The following is a 15,697-nucleotide window of genomic DNA, read 5'->3' on the forward strand; positions in this document are numbered from 1 at the left end:
TCGTCTGTTGTAGTTCGTCAAATGTTTTAAATGTGAAATAACAACTAGTGGCATTTGTATGTGAGTGTGCGTGATGACGTAGCAGCATACAGACAGGTAGAGGACCGAGGGGGTCCGCTTCCAGATGGATGTGGATCAGCTGTGAGGAGTGGAGCGTTAAACTATTGGTGGAAATCAACCTGCCTGAGGCGGGAAGCCACAAAGGACATGTACAAAAATCACAAAGTTATTATGATAAGGATATATTTATATATGTATACATACAGTATTTCCATATATTAAAAAGCATAAAATGAATTATACAAAGAAATAATAAAATTTCACAGTAGCAGTTGTTACACCACCTTGGTTATTCTAACATGGGTGTGACTCGCTAATATGAGGGAGAGTGACGAGAAAAGAAACAAAAAAAAAAACGGTGATGGGGAAATTACTTTCAGAAAACAAGCGCTACTCGTCTGTGGCAAGAGGTTCCAAGATCTCGGTTCGTGTGATAAATGAGCGGTAATTTGAGTTCTATAGATGACCGGGGCGGAGGAGGTCACGTTGAGCTGAAGTCGAACAGCATTTTGTCACTGAGGCGGAGAGTTCTCGCCTTCCTCTGTCCACTCTCTTAAATCAACTGGTAGGTGGCAGGCAGAGCAGTGTCCTTCACAGAAGCAGCTGATTTAAGGGCCAGAGCCATGGAATGTCGAAAACAAATAAAAATAAAAAAAGTCAGAGCTCGAGTGGAGAAAAGCCAAGTGAGTCAGCTTTAGTATAGGCAGTAACACTGACATTACATAGTGCAAACAAGAAAAGACAGAAAAGTGTTTCTCGTTGCCTACTGACGCTGTCGTGAAACTGAAAAACGCAGGTGCAAACCCTTCAGTAGGAGAACATTAAGACATAAAATGGCGAAAAAAATAAATATCAAAAACTTTTTATCAGTGTAAAAAAGTAATCAGGTTATTCATTTTAACCAAGAGTCTGGCAAAAAGGCCTCAAAAAGTCTTGTTCACAATAGTTCCTTGACGTTTTACAAAGTTAAGTGCCTCCTTTGTGGGCTCAGAGACCTCGGGGGGGGGGGGTTCTGGACCCACAGAACGCCGTCATCTCAGCTCTGCTTGGGGCCCCCTTGTGGGGCCGCTCTCAGACAAGCGACTCCATGCTCTCTGCCTGGTCAGACTGGTCGGACATGGACACCATGGTCCCGTTAATGTCCCTGGCCAGAAGACCCGAGCCGTTCTCCTTGGTGCTGACCAGGCTGAGCAGAGCTTTGTATAGGTACTGGTACTGGTCCTGTGGACGCATCAGGGACAGAGACAAGACAGACAGAGAGGACAGGTGAGAACATTACATTGTGTGACAGACATACATCTCCTCCTCGAGCTATAACCTCTAATTATACTGAAGCTGAATAGGTTTGCTGTGTAAAGCTGCCTTATGTCCTGATACTGTCTTATTATTATTTGCCATTACATCATCATACCAAACTAGATTTTCACAAAATAGATTCTGTTTTTTTCTCCAACTCTCAGCACAATCTTAGCAACCTGCCATGTGGATGTAAAATATTACCATCAACTATGTGGTGTACACAGAAAATTTGCTCTTACACATACATCATTTACTTTAAAGCCTCTGGAAATGTGGCTTCAAATAGTAAGAACACACATATTACATCAAAGTTAAGTGTCTCACTAAGCACATACAAAAATCTGAGTAAAAATTAATGTTCCCAACTATTAGAAGTTGAAAACAGCTCATTTTGAGGATAACAGCATTTCTCCAGACTGTGTGGGCGAGGCAGATCAAGTTTTGATTGACACCTCCTTGGATTCAACCTTCATCAACTGCCTCTCGTCTCCACGACAACAGCCATGGAGCAAAGCACAGTCGGTGTGGTTACAGCCCTATCTGTTCCAGCCCTCTGACTCTACCTGCGTTCATAAATCCAATCTGAGCGTTCTATTTCTCCATGAATCAACGAACGGTTAAGTTCATCACACATTCAATCCGTTTGGTGTTTTGCTGCTCCTTCTCCCCAGAGTGCCCAGACTGCGCTCCGACACTCCCAGAGTGCCGTGCTCTGAATAACCCAAAGGTACATTTCAACAGTGCTCCAAATTTACCAACGGTCAAGTTTGTGCCAGAATGCGCTCAGGCACTCAGAGTGAGTGTTTCCCCAATATACCCTCTGAACACTCAGAATCAGAAGATTCTCAAAATAAAACATTTCTCTCTGTCACTGAATGGCGAGTTTACAAAATGCTTTGTTATTGATATTATTTTAACATACAGTCAGCATAACATAGCGCATGCAACAAAAGCTGAGATGCACCTGTTTGATATCAAAGCTATGAATACAATGATAAATGATGGCACTGTAGAGTTAGCTAACTCGAATGCCATGTTATTCATTTATTTTTATTTCATTGTAACATACTCACTGGTGTGGATCTGTGTAATGTTGGTAAAGCCAGCTAACAAACACAAACACTACGTGCTGCACATATAACGTTACGTTAGTTAAAGACTTTACAGAATGATATTGCCATGTCTGATCGAATTACATCTAGAGTACTGAAAGAAGCACTGAGGGATTTGAGTTTGGCATTTAAATTAATATCAACTGACAGCTGACTTTGAATTTTGGATTGGCTTTATCCATATAACATTATATGGATCAGGGATAACCACGCACAAATCAACCAGGCGCCAGGGGAACTGTGAAAAAACTAAATTGACAATATTTCGAATTTGGATCAAGGCTAATGTCTGATCATTTTTGATGCATTTTATTATGCATGTAAGCCCCTAAATTACAATTTGGTGATTTGGGTTCCCAGAGGCTTTAACTAGTGCAGTGCCTGCGTAAAGCATGCTTTTAGCCTCTGGTATTTCAGCTTGCAGCTTTCTCAAAAACTGCTCATACATACAATTCACAGTGAACAATACTTTTTTGAGTCCTGAGCAACACATCTTGGCCCTAATCAGCTATAGATTTAATTTTCTGTTTATATATGACAAAATATTAAATCGTTTTGCTATTCTAACTCATTGTTGCTCTGAAATACTGTGGAAAGGTGGAAAAACATTCAACTCAATGGTATACTACTTACCTACTGTGTACTTGTATTTCTATTTTAGAGGAAAAACATTGCGGGTCTACTGTTGCATTCAGCTGGCAGTGGCAGGTTAGGCTACTGAATAACTTACAGATTCTGATTTTACTTTTAACAATCAAAACATGATGCATAATTATTCATTAAACTATTCAGCATTATATGAAACCTGAAAGCTTGTTAAGAGTTCTTTTTGGGATTCCTCTATCAGTGAGTGAAGCAAACGCTATTAAAAGCTGTTAAAATTAGTTTGTCATTATATTTACAAAAAAAAAATGCTGTTGGTGATACAATCTTTGGATGAATCATGGTTTTCACTATTTTATAAAAATATGCAATTGTTATTCTTTTGAGTATCTTACAACTAGTATTAAGATCTGACAAATAAATTAATTGCATTACATAATTAGAGTACATGTAGGAGAAATGCTATAATATAAAAAATGTGTGATTGGTCCTTCTTTAAACAGACTTAAATCAGCTTTAGTGACTTTGCTCAGTTTTGTGAGGCTTGAAACCTGCTCACTGCTGCTATAGCTTTAATTTTGGATGATTAGAACTACTTGCTTCTGTTGATGGTTAAAGATTTGAACCTGGAATCGTGGTTTGCGGATGTATTTTTAGCTGCAGTTGTCAGACTCACAATGTCTGTGAAGACTCCTGGCCTCATGAGGTTGATCATCTTCGCCACTTGATAGACATCAACGGCACCTTCGCTCTCCAGTTGCTGAGACAGTGTGGTGAGGGCACATAGCATGCCGGCTGACACTGATCCCAACCTGAAGGACACACACACACACACACACACACGCACACTGTCAGGGTATGTGCTTAGTATACATCTCCATGATAATACCGAAAAAGCTTATATAGTATTTTTTTTCTTTTGCTGATTTGTCAGCATATTGCTGATATTCTATTGCCATGATGAACTACGGAGCACCTCAAGGCCATGTCCTCGGTCCTCGTTTTTTCTGTATTTACATGTTTCCTCTGGGCAGATAGATACTCAACCTCTGTCTATTATTATGGCAATAACAGTCAACTCTTTGTGTCTATAAAACCAGGATCCCCAAACAGACTGACTTTATAAAAATAAAAATAAACTGTCCAATAACTAATTTAAAAAAATCTGAAATAATATTATTTGAGTCTCAAAATTATTACATTACATTGATACAATTTTTTTCTGTAATCTGTGAAGCACTTTATAACCCTGTTTTAAAACATATTATCATTGTTATTTTATTATTATTATTGTTGTTATCGACAATAATCTTATTATTACTTATCTATTTTTTAATATCAACAGGGCTGAAAACAAGTTAATCTCAAAGATGGAACAAGAGGAGAGGTCCTTAGGTTATCAAAATGAAATCTATTGTCTTTGTAGAACTGACTTGGCTTTAGGGTGCCATTACAGCAAACATTGTGGAAAAATACAAAAATCAGCATGTGGTGCCTTCAAAAAAGGCTTCCCATGCTTACTGGATGATGCCATAGGCTATAAAACACTTAATGTTGTAGTGCTTAAAACAATAGGAGTCTACATTTTGAAAAGCTTGTAATGGCTATAATGATTCACATTTTGGTAAATGACAAGCAAATGGCAGATAATTCCCTTTGTCATCACTTGATTTATAGTCCCTCATTATGAAATTTAAATGCAAAAGAAAAACAATCATACACCAGTTTTACAAGGTGGAACACACTTCATTTTGGCCCATTTTTGGTTTTTATTTGTTATGACTGTTTAACTATGTCAACACTCTACTCATGGTGTACCTCTGCTCTGGTGTTGGAGCAGAAACTGATGATTTTTATTTTAGAGCAGCAATATGCCAAAAACAACTTGCCACCTACTTTGACACGTTTTGACAGCAGATGTAGTGTACACTTCATTATTACATCATCATTACAAAACTGCTTGTAAAGCTTTTTGCATATGCGTAAAGAAAAAGACAGTGTTGTCATCAAAGTGAGTCTCTGTCTCTTTTATCCCATTTCCTAAATTAGCCCCCATTTCAAAAAGTTCTTCTAACAATCAAATATAAAATCTGCTCAAATTAGCTTGGTTTTGTTCACAACGTGGGAAAAGGACAATGAGCAATGAAAGAAGAAATTAGTAAGAAGTACAGCAACACAATTTTAGACATGTAATTCTGATAATTAGAAATGAATATAGTTTTTCCCTAACTTTTATCTTTTTACCTTGACATTTTCCATATAGGTTTCTAAATTCATTTTCTAATTCCACTAACTTTTTGAATTATTTGGATCATTTCTAACCAAGTTGCCCTTGAGACTTACTTGTGACTTGTAAAACAATAACTCGGCCCAAACCTCTTCTCTGCAGTTTTTTTGATATACGTCATTGCTGCCTTTTGTAGAATTTTACTGTTTATAAATGGTCTCTAAGCAAAGAAATGGCCTTTCACTTGTACTGTCTTTCTGATTTAAACTTGCTGTTGATTACATCCATTGATTATGGGTAAATCTCTCAGTGGACTCTCAAATTCCCTGACATGGGGTGCTACGAAGACCTTCACGACTCAGCGTCTGAGTTGTCCTTGACAGCAGCTCTGCCAGGGAGTGAAGACCCTCACCGATCAGCAATGTCACCTCTGAGATTAAAGATTTATTAGCGAGTGAATCCACCTGGGGACGACAGCTCAGCCCTGCGTGAGGCTCCCAGGAGAACGCTGGGTCGCCTTCACAATGTGAAGGGTCTCCTCTTCCATTAGCGGGCCTGTCAGGAACGCAGCAGAAACCGCTGCTAACAACCCATGCCTGGCTGAATAATGAGCGTGCAGACAATTAGGATGAGCCCCTAACTGACAATCTCTTAGGTGCTGCGAGCCGGCTGCGCCATAGCAACCGCATGAAGTGCTCAATTAGTCACTTTTCTTCTTCAGGATGCGACAAGCAGTCTTCATTATTCTAATGAATAAACATGAGCAGAGCTGCTGGATTAAAGTGTCGTTCAAGAGCACTAATGTGTGTCAATACTAAAGACACTTTTATTACGTTTAATTGGGCAGTTTCCTGGGGTACCTGTGTGTGGGGGGTTTGGAGGGGCTGTCACTGGTTGTTTATAAGTAAAACAATGAGTGTCTTTCCTCATTTTACTTGCAGGATATTGGGGCAGCTGGTATCTGTATGCCTGTTGGGCCGATTAAGTTTTTTGTTCACAGACAGAAATATATTCATCTGGGAAAGGACACTATGGAAGTAATTAATATTGGGGACACCAACCACAGTGCATTATCATAAAAACAATATGAAATTTAATAATATGGGAGCAGTAATTAAATCCTGCAGTGATTTATTGTTAATTATTTCAGCAAAGTCTCAGGTTATTGCCCTTTTTTAATCATGTGCCTGAAATCAGAGCCGGGTATCAAAACTCAATACTGTAGAGTACAAGCTAAAAACTGTATGTAAGTAATATAATAAATCAGACATCGACACTGAAATGCCCGGTAAGATTCTGACCTCCCCTTCTGCATATTTATTCTGTTGATGTTTTGAGAACAGAGATCTGAGAATATTTTGAATTTAACCAGTCAAAACTGATTTTATTGAGCCCCTAAGTCCCAAAAGGTGATATTTATTATCTTGTGAGAACAAGTTATAACCTTGTGGGACCAAGCTATATTCTTGAGGGAACAAGGTCTAATCTTGAGAGAACAAGTTATCCTGTTAAAACCAAATTATTATCCCGTGGGAACAAGTTATAATCTTGTGGGAAAAGTTATTATTTTTTGCACAAACAATACAAACTTGGACTGTACGCGACTCAGAATTATGTCAGTCGAATCTGATCTAGATGAAGAGAAACAAAGCCAGTTTGCTCAGGTGTCAAAGGGTTAACAAAGTGCTGGTGCTTCGATCACAAATGTGCAACAACATTTATGCCAACTCTAGATATTAAACAAAGGCCAGAGACTGTATTGTATTAATTAGCTGTGAGCTGTAAATTTACCACGTTTTTTATCTTGCGTTGTCGCCTCCCTCTCCCTTCATGCTGCAGCTGCAAAGAGTAGCGTGGAAGTCAAGAGCACTCACTCCAAAGCAAGATCTGGGGAATGAAACCTCCCTAGAAGTACACTGCACAGAAAAAACCGACGGCTCGACTTGAAGCAGTCTCAGTCGACTGAGGGGTCTGAGGCTGAAGATTCGAGCCTCTGACTTTCAAGGGTCAGCCCAAACAGAAATGATCAACTTTCGGGACTTTAGGGGGCTCTGCAGATTTTAATGACTTTTCATTTCATACGAGTGGATTTCCTACCTTGGATAAATAGGCCCATTCTTACCAGTCATTAAAACATTATCATGGTCAGTGATTTTGAAGTGAGATGGCAATGCCAAAAGCCACCTTTCACATTCATAAGATTTGCTGCCAGGCAGCGTCAGTTTGTCACGTGGCCAGACGTTTTTGCAGTGTAATGATCCGTCGCTGGATGGCATCAGGTTGAGGATCAGACTTTGTCATACACATAATCATTTTAACATTTCCTTGCTGGTCCCAAATTGCTCAGCTGTCCGTCTCTGGAGTTTAGGGCTAATTTACATGAAGAGGTTTCTGGGTAAATTGAAATTGTAAGCCGGCAGGCTTTAAGCTCTTGTGCTAAAATTAATAAAAGACGATAGAAACAGCAGTTTGATATGGGGCCAGGGGTAACTATTTTCTTTTTTTTTTAAGTTGCTTTGAAAATGTACAAGAACAGTTCATTTAAAATTGTAGTGCATAACTCTGCCAAAGGCTTATCAATATATCATAAGACATGACAAGTAGTGTAGCTCCCGTCATCCAGTCATCTCTAACTATAATTTAATATGCTGAACCCAATGACATTAAGAGTTATCTACTGTAATTTTCTATTTTCAATCAGCTTTTCTAACTTGACGCATCATAATTTTTGTTCCTATTTCTAAATCAGCCCATGCAGTGATGTGGTGATAGATTATCAGAGTAAATAAGTGTGTGACTGACTCATCGTGGACGATTGTTGGTCCATCGCGGCTGGCTGCCTCCTCTTTAATGACATTGATGAGCTCAAAGGTGCTGCTGATGGGTGCGTCGGGTTTCGGCCACTTGGGGCACTGAAAGTGACGAACCTCTAAAACGTAGTCATCCTGTTGCACAGACAAGAGGGCGAGACAGGCAGAAAGACAACAAGACAGAGAGACGAAGGTTAGATAAAGAATGCTGGGTTGACCATTTTTTTCTTAATCCGACAGAGAGAAAAGTGTCAGTATTTGTTGGTCGATTTCCAGGATGGGAGGCTGGTTCCATTAATCAGTCAAATGTATTTACAGGAAACTCTTTACTTTTAACTCATACCCCTGTTTTGTGGTTAAGTGATTAATGGAATCAACAATTTTTGAAACTGCTTTGCTTGGGGGGCCACTTTTGCAAAATGACAAGAGACCAGGGGCCAGTCACAGCAGCCCCATACTTGTTTGTAGCATTTTAGGAAATCTCTAGGAATCTCTAGGATTTTGGACATTTTTAGGACTTTAGGACAATTCTAGGACTTTGAGACATTTCTAGGATTTTAAGAAATTTCTGGGATTTCAGGAAATTTCAGGATTAGGAGCTCAGCTAGGATCTCTGTTGTGGGATGCTACATTTTTTTCAAGCTCTGTTTTGATGCTGTTTCATGCACTCTGGCACCTTATGTATACAAAAAGTACAAAGGAATTCGAAGAGTAAATCACTTTCTATTGTGAATAGAAAAAAGTTTGGGGGGCCATCTGGCACCCTATCGAGGAACAGGTTTGGCCTGCCGGCTGTTAGCTGAGTACCACTGTTCTACAGGGTAAGTGTTAGAGTGCCAAACTGTATTCAGTAAGAACAATTCAATCAATCAGACAGTGTTTTAGATCTCTCTCTCTCTCTCGCTCTCTCTCACACTCACACTGAGTTACCTGTGTAGCTTCCAGGATGAAGTCGTGGATGCTGATCTGCTCCTCATTGGACAGACAGAGTCGGTCTTCACTGATGAGGGTGACAGTGAACGCCTCACAGTTCATGGCCTCCTCCCGACTGGGCCAGTACACAAACTCATCCTCTGCCTGCAGCAGAGCACAGAGACACTTTCACTACTGTGTTTATTTATTCACTTCATGTAACATTGTGTCACAGGATACATTATGACTGTAGTACATTTATTGTGATTGAAAATACACCAGTGAAAAAAAAGGTTTACTAAGGGCAACAATTGGACTAAAATTCCGACTTTGATTATGAACAAGAGGAAAATAAAACTTCTGAACATTAGCATCAGCTGGCTTGCTGCCCGTCTTGTGAAATGACCTCTCTCTGCTTCATACGACTGGTGCATAACACCTTTGAGTTACTGAACCTGCAAAAGTTGAAGTTATACTATCCCTTCAGAGTTTTTGTCCCCTGATGTTGCAATCAAGGGACTCCAATTTCCTAGATTTTCTGAATGCCAAAAATGTTGCTGTGACCCAGTCTTTCAATTACTGGCTTGTTAAAGGTGACCCAATTACGCAGCGTTCCAGTTAGTTAAAGAGCACCTATTGACCTTCTGTATAACTGGCAATTTGCAAAGCCTCATTGCACAGCCTGCAGTGCTGCTCTAACACCAATGAAAGCTTCTTGTAAAAGTGCACATCTTTTTACTACAGCTACTACAATGCTATTTTATAACAGCAACCAGCCTTATATTATTAACAGAGATGTTCTTATTTGATAGACTTTGTGGAGTGTATCGCCTTACATGGTTATCTATTAGTGTGTGTACATTCCAAATTGTTACGAGTTTAGACGAGTGTCCTGATTTATTTTATTTATTTTTATTCTAAACTGCTTATATGACTTTCGTTGTTCCTCTCCGGTCCTGATCATGTCACTTTCACTCACAAATACCTTGTATTTGGAATGCAATAATACAATGCAATAAGTGTATGTTTCCTACTTCGAATAAAAAAAAGTTTTATTCTTTGCAATAAATAGTTAGTTTTGTCTGTTTGGAGATCATTACAGCGATCCCGGCCAGCCTAAAATAGAATCTTTTTCCTGTTTGACATTGTTGTCATGGAAACGTTGACAGCCGGTGACAAATGATGTTAAAGTCATCGCGTGTCAGAGTTCAAGGGTTAGCTAACGCAGAAATTCAAAATTCGACCAGTCAAGTTATAGTTTACATCCAAATCTGTTCAGTTTGTTTGTTTGTGTTACGCTTTATTCAACTGTACAACATCCTTGGGTATCATGTAAGGTGCTACTTAAATCTACAATATTATTATCATCATCATCATCATCATCATCATCATCATTATCATCATTATTAATAGCTAACGGGCCTTAATGTCCTGCTGGCACAAGAAAGCAAGAGTTTAGCGTCTTCTGTCAGTGTACATTATATCACCAATGTGGTGAGGATGTCACTATCCAGATGTGTAAAGAAAAGAAAAGTTGACCAAGAAAACCAAGTTTTCAAAGATGAGTGGACATAGAAATATGTGCTCAGTTGGAGTTGTGAAGAGTGGAAATGTTAAACGACACTATGACCAAGAGCACAGACACTTCAAACAGAATACAGAAGCGAGGACAACAAAACTTTGACAGTTAAAATCTTCCTATGAATCAACAAACAAGCAGTTTGTGAGATCTATGACACAGCAGAGAGAGCTGCTGGGCAAAAACATATCACATTCTCACCTATCGTTCCGGACTTTTAGCCTTTGAATATCAAGTATGTGAGCCCCTGCTCTAGTAGCCCATGGATTTATTCAAATGTTTAAACATATGCAGAGTTTATTCACAACTCCTGTAAACAGACTTTGTTATGTAGAGTCAGTGCAGTTCCCTTTAAAGGGCTGCATAGTTGCTTCTGCATCCTCTCAGTTCTGATCTTACAGTTTGTGTAAATCTGCTTATGTATGCATTTTCTGAATTCATATTGCACCAAAATGTTATTGTCCCATGCTTAAAAGACTGTGGCACATAAAATCACTGAGGGATAGCAGATTTGCAGAACATTTCTTTCAACTCTTCTCCACTCCATAGGTTAAAAATCCTAACCACACAATGTCACTCTCCTGCTGTCCTACGGAAACCCTGCAGACACACAATCAACGAGCAGAACGTCTGCCCACTGTGTGTGCATATGGACATCTGTGTTATGTGAGGGATACATATGAGGCTTAATTCACACCAAATGAGGCACTTTGGCAATACTCCACTCTTGCTATTCATCTGAGTGTGGGTAGTGCATCTTGGCAGCAGCAGTGGGGCTGAGGGAGGGGCTCGAAACAATAAATAAAATTAAAAACAATAAACATAGCAACCTGCGCCACAAAATTGATTCAGAATGAGCTTTTAAAAAAACATCAATTTCCGCCTTGCTGTTGTATGCCTCCGCAAATCAGTCAAGTTACAGTTTACATCCATGTCTGTGAAAACATGGATGTTTCCCACACATCTTTCCCCAGCACAGTTTCAAGGTAACACCCAAGATGAGTGTCACCAGTTCAGTACCTGACCAAATGTGCCCCCCTCTATTCCTGAGATATGACATTAAGTAATAGCCAGAAATGTGTTTTTGTAGAACATTATGAAGTCACAGAGAATTTGATCTTTTGGATGTAAAATGTTTATCATTTTATCTAACTAAACATTTGTGTGAAATTTTATTCTACCTAGTGTGTTAATCCTTGAGTTATGGCCAAAAACATAATTTTTGAGGTCACAGTGACCTTTGACCAGCAAATTTCAGTCAGTTCATTATTGCCTCAAAGTAAATGTTTGTGCCAAATTTTAAGAAATTCCCTCAAGGTCCAACTTAACTTAAGTTGGATCCTTTTTTTGGTTGTTGTTTTCTGGTTTAGCTTGTCTAATGTGGTTTAATTTAATTAAATTATTTTTTTCCTTTTTTTGACTGTGGATCCATTTTTCTCTATATAATTTACATTTGTGTATAAAGTCTGAAAGTCATTATATTTGAATGTTGTTTAAATGAATTTTACAGTGAACTGCCCCATGAAAAGTCAGAACTCAGAAGAAGTGACATGTGTTTGCATTGGGGTGACAATGCTGCTGACCACACTTACACAACATGACACATGCGTAAGTCTGGCTCATCAAGATGAGTGTGTGTGATTCATAATACCTTAAACACAGGTTTAAGAGGGAGAAAACACAGAGGTGCACATGCTTGGCAAAGTGGTAGATGGCACTAATAACCCTTTACCTTGCATACGTGTGTGTGTGTGTGTGTGTGTTTCCTACCAGCCCATGGTTGGCAGGCAGCATAACAATAATTTGTGCATTGTGGTCCCAGATCATTCTCCAGAAGTCTTTTGTGGTGTGAGGCAGAGGATGCTGGGTAATGATGAACTCATTACTCCGGTAGTAACCCTGTTCAAAACAAACAAAAAAAAAAACAACAACAAACACACAGGTTATGCCACATTAATTTGGATTTAGGTTCTGCTCTAAACACTGTAAACACATATCACTGACATTACTGAGTAAGTAAATCTGCAGCTTATTATCAGTGATCCATCTGCACTTCTGGGATTTGGTATCATTTTAAAAAGATAGCTCTGAACTTTGGAATTGGGGTTGTATATGGTTCTTATTTATAGTCAGTATATCACATACAGTAGTAAGCAATCAGCATGCCTCCAGTTTACAGAAGCACGCAGGAGTCCGACATGGATGTTAACCCATCTACTGCTGTAGATGGGGTTCAGCAACAAAATGTATTAAAGCCACCTCAAAAAAATCAATATCAGTTTAAGTGCATGCTATATTCAGTCTATTTTCACTGCTTGGCCTTAATGTCAGACAGTGATTTTAAAAAAGAAAAAAGAAAAAAAAAGTCTAGAAAATGCTGTTTATAATTCTTATATTATATATTCAAAATTATATGTATATGTACATATTTAATGTTTATATACACATACATATTTTGAAAAATATATACATATTAAAAAAAACACCCAAAACAATATATATAAATTCTCACTTTTTGGGATCATTTTCACGTTTGTTTTTTTTTTTTTTTTTCACCTTTTTTTCCTTTGCTAATTTTTTGAGTCATGTCTTGTTAATTTGCTCATTGCCTTTTCCACGTTTTTGAGAAAAATTTAACCAATCTGCTCAGTTTTCAAAGGGTTAACACCTTAAAGTTGTTTGTATTACAAATTGGGTCATGCAAGAGAGGTCTCCATGGTTACTAGAAACAAGTGATGCTGTCAGATGTGTATATCAATATACCCAGAGTGGATTCATGACCAAGTCAGCATGTCAGCCTCTGAATTTATGTCACACTAAATTACTGGAGAATCCTATTAAACATTCCCTGACTTTGTCACAGAGATCCTAAATTTCCACATTCCTAACACTTGATTTTCTGAAACTGTTACAAAATCAGGCAGTGTATATTAAAACACAGAGCCGGTAATACTGTCTGAAGTGATAATCTGCTGAGTCACAACATCAAAGAGAGATTGGAAAGAACAATGATTTGACAGAGGAAGAGGAAGTGCTGACCATGATGTAAGAGGCGTTGATGTAATCCGTGCCTTTGATGCCGGGCAAAGGTGCTAGGCCGACCCTCGCTCGCTCCGCTGCTCGCAGAGAGAGAGAGAGAGAGAGAGAGAGAGAGAGAGAGAGATTTACCAATTTATTACAACAGACCCATCACACCCAAAGGCCCCTCTGTGTGCATTCATTCATGCTTTTTGTTTTTGGTTGAATGTCAGCGGTTCTTGGAATTGCTTGGCTGCTGATTCAGGGAACTGTGGAACAGCCAGTGACTGTCTACACGTTGTGTAATAGCTGCAGAGAACAGAGAGCAGCTGAATAATAATTATAATAATAATAATAAGAAGAAGAAGAAGAAGAAGAAGAAGAGGCAGCCTGTAAACAGAACAGTAGTCCATATTAAAGCTGTAGTTAGTAACTTAAAAAAAAAAAAAAGTTTGTCATATTTGCTTAAACTGTCACTGTACCACTACAGAAGTACATGAGACACATTTCTTAATTAATTATTAATTAATAAATACTTGCATTTTATGTACCGATATTACATTTTATAAGTTTGACATTACTGTAAATCATAAGAATTTCCTAAAAGTCACAAGATTAGTAAATCATCAAAAGCAAATATACAAAGCTAGCAGGACTTTACATGTATTACAAAATTCAAGAACCTTTCATTCATGGCTGAACAGCACAGACATATGATTCATAAATAAGATGCTCTGTGCAGCATTTTTTTATAATTCAGATGCTGTGAACTCAAAGGTATTTGTTGAATAAAGCTGAATGCTTTGTGATTGCAGCTGTTTTTCTGGGAGTTCTTATTTTCTGCTGTGTGGTTATTACTGCTGGGGGCACTTTTCATTTCACATTTAATATGTTTTTACACACTTACATGGCACCACGGAGGAATTTCGATTTTTCTCTTTGTTGCACTCCTTCTGAGCGTTGAAGCATTCCATGAATCTGGCATTACACTGTGTTACCAACTAAAAGACAAAAGAAGAGGGAGATGAGGTTACACTTTGTCAGACTTCATGTGACACACCAACTTATGAAAGCCAAGAAGTTATTTCAATTTACATAAGTACGCTGAGATTTTGGAAAATATGTTTTGTATTGTACCTCGAGTTCAGAATGACACTGTACAAATGTGCACTACAAAGTATAAAAATCTACTTTGCAGTTTTTATCGAGATCAAAATGTATGTATCTCCATTCACAGAGGCTTATTATTAATAAGCCTATTAAATTAATTTTTGAGCACAAAGCGTGCCATGTCTGTGAGAAAAAACTATCATTCCGCACACACTCTCCATCTGGTCGAGTCCTTGGACTCAAATGTGGCACATTGTGATGAATTAACAGAAATGACCTTCCTGTTGTCAACACTTTATATCAATGTTTATCATACCCAAAATCAACATAAACCAGGACTGGATTATAAGATTATCAGGAGAATCTTAATGTATTTAAAAGACTGTTTAGCTAGAAAGCTAAAACAGTGAAGTCAAGGAGTGCAGTACAGTGAAAAGCTGATAATATTGAGTTTAAACAACTAGTAATTTCCCTTTCCTGCCACAATTAGCCTTTACATGCAGTTTTTTTAATGCTTAAATTAGGTTAATTAAGACCCCTTTCATATTACTAGTACAGAGCCATGTACAGATGTCACAGATGCATGGGAAAAAAGGGTCAGTAAACAGTACAAAGCAGCAGGAAGGGTTGTAAAAAGTTTTAGTGGTTACTTATTTTTCATATTTGATACTTATTCAGTCTCCATTTCAAACCTGGTGCTGCTGAAATTTGATCAACATCCGAGCGCTGCTTGGATAGAGATGGCCAGTTAACGTGATACGTGAACGTGTTAGAAAAAGAATAAATTGTGTCCAACTAAAACTGAACTATTAAAGTATATGTAAACATGACTGTCCGACTGAAATCGTACAAAGTCAAATTTCTTAAAGTCGGACTAACACACCAAGATAATGTGGTTGAGCGTTCTCGTTCGATTCTCGTTCATGTTTACGCCTCAACCGGACCTGAACTGGTCTAGGCAGGCTGC

The 15,697-nt window shown here is 38.4% G+C and overlaps 1 protein-coding gene across 3 annotated transcripts in view; it reads right to left on the reverse strand.

Annotated features, from left to right (window-relative positions):
• Nucleotides 1-226: 226 nt before the first annotated feature.
• LOC121952252 (receptor-type tyrosine-protein phosphatase gamma) overlaps nt 227-15,697 on the reverse strand; it is a 505,310-nt gene continuing 489,839 nt past the window's right edge. For all 3 annotated transcript variants that reach the window (XM_088083307.1, XM_088083299.1, XM_042498811.2), the window contains 7 exons: nt 14,528-14,621; nt 13,642-13,718; nt 12,373-12,501; nt 9,042-9,188; nt 8,104-8,246; nt 3,751-3,886; nt 227-1,281 (listed from right to left, as the gene is read on the reverse strand). In XM_088083307.1, coding sequence (XP_087939433.1) covers nt 1,132-1,281; nt 3,751-3,886; nt 8,104-8,246; nt 9,042-9,188; nt 12,373-12,501; nt 13,642-13,718; nt 14,528-14,621 — 876 coding nt within the window. In that variant the 3' untranslated portion in view covers nt 227-1,131. The remainder of the gene's footprint in view (nt 1,282-3,750; nt 3,887-8,103; nt 8,247-9,041; nt 9,189-12,372; nt 12,502-13,641; nt 13,719-14,527; nt 14,622-15,697) is intronic.

This window comes from Plectropomus leopardus, chromosome 2, assembly GCF_026936395.1.
Source record: "Plectropomus leopardus strain MGB_pleo_1.0 chromosome 2, ASM2693639v1, whole genome shotgun sequence".
NCBI lineage: Eukaryota > Metazoa > Chordata > Actinopteri > Perciformes > Serranidae > Plectropomus > Plectropomus leopardus.